This window comes from Clupea harengus, chromosome 23 (assembly GCF_900700415.2).
Source record: "Clupea harengus chromosome 23, Ch_v2.0.2, whole genome shotgun sequence".
NCBI classification, from domain to species: domain Eukaryota; kingdom Metazoa; phylum Chordata; class Actinopteri; order Clupeiformes; family Clupeidae; genus Clupea; species Clupea harengus.
In genome coordinates, this window is record NC_045174.1 from 20,228,237 (window position 1) to 20,234,412 (window position 6,176).

The 6,176-nt window shown below is 42.4% G+C and overlaps 1 protein-coding gene across 2 annotated transcripts; it reads right to left on the bottom strand.

Annotated features, from left to right (window-relative positions):
• On the bottom strand, nt 1-2,213 carry LOC116218718 (interferon a3-like). Of its 2 annotated transcripts, XM_031561312.2 has the most exons (6): nt 1,990-2,213; nt 1,712-1,779; nt 1,526-1,600; nt 1,174-1,323; nt 883-960; nt 1-441 (listed from the first exon to the last, which is right to left on the bottom strand). In XM_031561312.2, the coding sequence occupies exons 2-6, from the start codon at nt 1,712-1,714 to the stop codon at nt 352-354; spliced, it is 396 nt and encodes a 131-aa protein (XP_031417172.1). In that variant the 5' UTR covers nt 1,715-1,779; nt 1,990-2,213; the 3' UTR covers nt 1-351. The 2 variants fall into 2 exon arrangements, with proteins under 2 accessions (XP_031417172.1, XP_031417171.1); XM_031561311.2 differs by having other exon boundaries at nt 1,712-2,213.
• Between the last annotated feature and the right edge of the window lie 3,963 nt (nt 2,214-6,176).

Genomic DNA, 6,176 nt, shown 5'->3' on the forward strand with positions numbered 1-6,176 from the left:
ATCAATGTGTGCTGTTACAGTGTACAATAAATATATGCATTAATAAATAAAATCACAATATAACAAATAAATAAATGTAACATTATTATAAAATAAATAACACATTTCACAGAGCATCATTAGTCTGATATTAAAAACTGAATTTAAAAAAAATAAGTTAAACTTTGTTCGTCAAAAATAAATATTTTTTAACACCTGATGAATGTAAACTTGACCATCTCATATGTAAAAGCAAAAGCTCTTACAATTTATTGCAGAATCATTTTAGGCTAAAAAGCTCTGAATATATTATTAGTCCTAACGCGTCTTCAGTATGGTTTCCCACCGCTGTGGTAAGCCTGGGTGTTTAGACTACAGGCGTGTGCTGGCCAAAAGGTCGACCCACTTCAGATGCTTGTGCACCTCCTTCCTGATCAGCTCCCAAGCCTGGGCCTCGTCCTCCTGAAATCAGAAATCACACGATTCACATTCAATACAGACTCAGTCTAAGAGGGAGAAAGAGTGTGTGTGTTTGTGTGTGTGTGTGTGTGTGTGTGAGAGAGTGAGACAGAGAGAGAGAGAGAGAAAGAGAGAGAGTGTGTGTGTGAGAGAGAGAGAGTGTGTGTGTGTGAGAGAGAGAGAGAGAGAAAGAGAGAGTATGTGTGTGAGAGAGAGAGAGTGTGTGTGTGTGTGAGAGAGAGAAACAGAGAGAGAGAAAGAGAAAGAGAGAGTGTGTGTGTTTGTGTGTGTGCGTGTGTGTTTGAGAGAGAGAGAGAGATTGTGTGTGCGTGCGTGTGTGTGTGTGTGTGTGTGTGTGTGTGTGTGTGTGTGTGTGTGTGTGTGTGTGTGTGTACATGTGTGGCTATTTGCTTGTATAATAGACAACCACAATAATCAACTCACCATTTTCCCCAGTGTTTCATTTCTCAGCTTCTTGAAGTACAGGTTCAGTCTCTTGCTCTTCTTCATCTTAGACACGACCTGCAGGGGGCGCAGTAGAGTTCATGAACACGTCAGTCTGTCATTCATTAGTGTTGACAGTTGTTTACAGTTTACAACACAATTACCAGTACTTGACCTGGATAGACACATTCTAGTGTACAATCAGTACAATAACATTGGTGTTTAGCATAGCATAGTACAGATGCTCATGACATAGCCTACAGAGCGTCTAGGTTATTTAGTTGCACTCACACATGACTCAGTGCCCTCCAGTTGTGTGTTCAGGGTGCTCATGAAGTCCTTCATCTTCTTCTCGTCCCAGGCCACCGTGACCAGATCCTCCTCCAGGAGCTGGGACACCTCATCCAGGACCTGGGATATGAACCAGGTGAGCCTTTGGGGCTGAGGGGAGAACAGCAGGCGTCAGGAGATCAGTGACAACCATAGATATACTGTACATCATAGATCATAGAGTTTAATAAAAGTGCCAATTTCCCCATTTTCATGAATGATAGGCTTCTTCTTTTACATTAAGCCTCTGAGTGTTTATGTATTTAATGTTTGTTTGTTTGTTTGTTTATTGCTTTGGTTAATAGGTTCTTACCTGTGACTTCCTTGCAAGTTTGTACAACTCCTCAGGAAAATGGACTCCTACGCTGTCATCAACTATCTTTTCACCCTGAAGAATTATAGAATATAAATAAAAATGTGTGAATTTACTATTAGTAAAATCACAACAAATTCTACTGAATATCAGATGATTGGAAATGATCTTCAAAAATACACTTACCATCTCTTCCAGCAAAGTCAGACATGTCCTGCTATACTGCTGAAATTTATGCTGCGTCCAAGGACAGCCTTGGGTCAGATGCAGAATAAGCACCAAAAAAGTACACACACTTAAGATTGCCTTCATTCTGATGTTCTTATGGAAGCTTTGCTAAAAATTCAAACGACACAACTGCGCACGGCTGTATCAATATCTCAGGTTGTGTTCTACTGTGTTGTACTGCCATGGTCTGCATTAGTGTCAGAATTTATACTTAGTGTACCGAATTCAAAACTTACCTATGGAAAGCCTCAACAACCCATTTCACTTTTCAGCTCCGGCGGCCGCACCTTTGCGGGCAGGTAAGGTGCTCCCTGCACGGGTGTTCCCCCTGATGCGCGGTCTTTGCAACGTCAAATGTTTTCGCCTTGAACCACATGTGGCGCAAACCAAACGTGGAAATTGTAATGGGAAATAATATTAAATGATGTCAGATACATTGGGAAATAAAATAGCTATTTGAATTTGGATGAATTTGATATAAAAATATCAGACCTAAGCTATTGACTGAATGTTTGCTTAGCCAACGCAAATGCGAGTTCAAGTTGATGATAACATATTTCGACCAATTTACAAATATTTATTGACAGGTAGCCTCCATTACAGTTAAGTCATCCATGAGCAATAAACTAATTAGCCAAATTATTTGTGTGAATATGTCTATAGCCTGTGTAAACTGCTGTCTTAAATGAAAGTAATGGTGTAACAAGTGGATTTACTATTTAAAGGCTTAGCCAAGGAGAGGTTCTTTACAATTTGGCTTTTTAATTAAATGCTGATTTGATCATTCATAAAAGACTTGAGGTTAAAGGGGGGGCGCATCCAGAACTCGTCAGAAAAGCCACAGATTTGCGAAAGCGCAGGCCTTCTCAAGAACTGGTTAACTGATGACGAATAGCGTGTGGACTTTCGATTGCCTGCAATATAATACAGTAGTGTACGCCTACAGTAGAGGCAGGACTTCCTTTTCAAAGCAAAAGGGAATAGAAATTGAAAGTAAAATTGCGTGTCATCCGGATGATGCGGATGGAATCTCCGCCTTTTTCATTTAGGCTACGGCAATATGATTAGGTCTACGTTATTTCAATAATAACAGTAACAATAAATACATTGTTGTTCTTGCTATCATCACTAGAATCAGAATCAGGTTTTATTGGCCAAGTAAGTTTGCACAAACAAGGAATTTGACTCTCAGTGTACTTACACAGAATATATGTCGTGTGTGATGTGTTTTTATGAGGGATGTCTTGTGTATATGTATAACTTGTGATTGAATGTTGGGAGTGTGACTTTGTGGGCTATGTGCCTTTGGACAATGGGGATGAAATGTTTTATGTGGGGGTAATATGAACTGTTTAATATCCAGCACGGGGTCCGTGCTTTCTGCTGCCCTGTTGTTTACCCCATCATGGCCAGGCATTCCGCTGATTGCCGTTCGAGGATCAGCTAATAAAACACGGCTGCAAGCATTCAGTGAGGTTGTGTGGCCGCGGCACAGATTGGCTGAGCCATAATTGAGGCGAAAATAAGAGGACTTAAAGCGGCGAGATGCGGGAGACCGGGGAGAGTATTTCACCACCGAGCCAAGGCCAAGGCCAAGGCCAAGGGCTGCGTGATCCACGATCCACGATCCACGGCTGCTATCTTCCTCACTGCTATCTTCCTCACTGCTGCATACTGGTCCAACGCCGACTGCAACGTCCGAGTCCCGAAGGAGTGCGAGCCGAGTGGAGACATTTGACGAGACATATTGTTCTGCGCTCTCAAACCTATCCAAAGGAACGGTGATTTCCATAATCCATTTGCAGTGTGAATGGGCTGCCGTGATTGTTAGCCATTGAGGGCTCACCTCTCGTTTGTTGTTCACAGGTTCCGAAGCAGCATGAAATCCAACTCCTGGCGCTTCCGGGAATCCCGAGGAGTGACGTCATCCAGGTTGGGGAAGCTGCATCGTCCCCATGCCAACGATCAGGGGCGGCGGCGGGGGGGGCTAGGGGGTGCTATAGCCCCCCCTGGATTAGCCATAGCACCCCCATAGCACCCCCAAGAAAATAATGGTTTATTTATTATTGTTATTTAATTTAATTCTGCGTTCTTAATTTAATGTATTGTGTGATAATAATATTTCAATCACAAAAGAAAATAATAACAGATTGAAATGAACAGATTGTTCAGTAGCACGACACAGACACGTCGCATGCGTGAACTTTGACGTTTCCTGACGATTGAAGGAGAAAGAGAGCTAGTGCACTGTCAAAGCCAAAGTCAAAGTCAAGCGGTAGTATCAACAAATTCACAATAATGGATCGGTTTTTGATACCCAAAATTCCACGAGTAGAATAATCATGTGACGTTGAAGAAGAAGAAGAAATGCAAGGGGTATCGGAATCTGATTTAGAAGAAGAGGAACGTCGTGGTCAAAGAGTTTAACCTTACACCTCTACTGAGGGTGCTAGCCATGCTACACCTGGTCTGCCCGGATTTTGGTTTTGCTTATGGCTTTTCCAGCATAGTTTTGTTTGCATTTTTGCCTGTTCTTTAATAGTTTTATTGTACAATGATACAATGATCTAGCTCTGATTATTGTGTTTTTGAGTGCCTACTGTTTTGTTTCATTCACTTTTAAAAGGGGCCTGCATCTTTACACCGTTTAAGATTTAAGGTGGAACGGTCTTGTTAGATGTCTAACATTAATTAATGCGGTCTCTTTTGGGGATTTTTCTGGATCCGCCTTAAAAAATCAGAGATTCTAGCCTAGGACGAGCAGTCTGTCTGTGCTAGCCAGGTATACGTAAGCTTCTATGTTTTTATTGATTGTGACCTGACATAATATATACTTTTTGAAAGCATTTCTGACTCTTTGACTGTTTTAGTTCATTCTATCTGCTATTCTAATTTGCCCTCTTTAGTTTAGAATGTATTGAACTATTTATGTTTAGTTTAATTTGTCAGACATGGTAGTGGTGACCTGGTGGCCATCTGGCGCCAACTTTAACCCCCACTGAAGTAAGTGAAGTATTTGGGATTGCGGAATTTTGTCAGTGACCGTCGCAGAGGAACACGGCTATGTGCGCGTCCGTCGGAAGCAGCCTAATCATAATAATAATACGATCGATTTGTATGGCGCTTTTCATGGACCACAAAGACGCTTCAGAGAGCAAACATGTAAACAGATATGACGATATGGTGGGGAGGTGTTGTAGTAGAGAACCATGTGACACATATGCTATCACCCTAATTTCATAGCACCCTCGGTAAAACGCCGATCACCCCCATAGCACCTGCAGAAAAAAATCTCTGGCGCCGCCACTGCCAACGATAGCGACCGGTCGTCAAGTTAAAAGTCCCGGCCACCCGTGAGAACTTATAGGACCTGGCCTGTGCATCAAACTAAAAGTCCGGCTGTGGCAAGAGAACTTTCCGCTGTCCCTACATCCAGTCCTTAGTTTGTTAGTTTATTTATTTGTTTATTTATTTATTCGTTCGGTCGGGAGGGACCCCGACCGAACGAACATTCTTTTCTGTGTGTCTGAGTGCTAGCACGCCTGCCCAGACAGGTGATAGCGTTGAGGGTGGGCTAGATGGGAGTTACTGTGTAGGCCAGGTAGTTGTGGAGAACTACACAAGCCTTGACCACATCCCCAGCCTTGTCTGGCAGGAACTCAATTGCCCTGCCAAGAATCCTCCAACGTGCCGCCATGATGCCAAAGGCATTTTTTAAGAGGCGGTAATTGAAAATTCTCTTCTCCCTGCTCAGATTTGTCCCTGATAATACAACAACAAAAAATACATGCAGAGTGTTACTGAATAGAACATGGCTGCACCACCATTACAAATAAGATACTACGTTCTGTCAAATTTCTATGCAACTTGCAATGCAATTCATTATTATGGTTTGGGACATACCTGGAAATGGATGCATGACGTTGTTGTGCAGGGGAAAGGCAGCATCAGCAACTATCGTGCGCAGGGATGGATTAACGAACGGGCCTACCGGGCCCAGGCCCAGGGGCCCATGAGCTCAGGGGGCCCCTAAGCCAGAGCCTCTGCGTGAAGTCGCTGTTATGTATCTCTTATTTGTGGTTGAAAAAGGTGTATTTTGTTCATTTGCTAATGGCTTTAATTGAGTGTACCTGTGCTGTGTTAGAAAATGTGCATGTGCGCCAGGGGCGTAACTATAGACAATGCAGCCAGCGTGGAAGGTTCGTAGGCAAAAAGCAGACATAGTTTTCTGAATTTTCCCGAAAATGTTGCCATTTAAAGTGTCACTAGTTTAATGTGACAGTGATCAAGGATAATTGTTTTATGAAATTACTCTAATCCCTTATGCTATATATTCTCTCAAAATGGCAAACGTGTCTCTGTCATGGTTTTCATAATTTTTATGGGGAAATCGTCAGTAGCAATCTATAACACAATTATATGC

What these genes read in the sequence shown, in the direction of transcription:
- LOC116218718 (XM_031561311.2), bottom strand. Translation starts at nt 1,837, where the DNA reads ATGAAGGCAATCTTAAGTGTGTGTACTTTTTTGGTGCTTATTCTGCAT. An exon ending in AACTTGCAAGGAAGTCACAG is followed by an intron (nt 1,324 to 1,525) that starts GTAAGAACCTAT and finishes TTCTCCCCTCAG; the next exon opens with CCCCAAAGGCTCACCTGGTT. An exon ending in ATGAAACACTGGGGAAAATG is followed by an intron (nt 442 to 882) that starts GTGAGTTGATTA and finishes TTCTGATTTCAG; the next exon opens with GAGGACGAGGCCCAGGCTTG.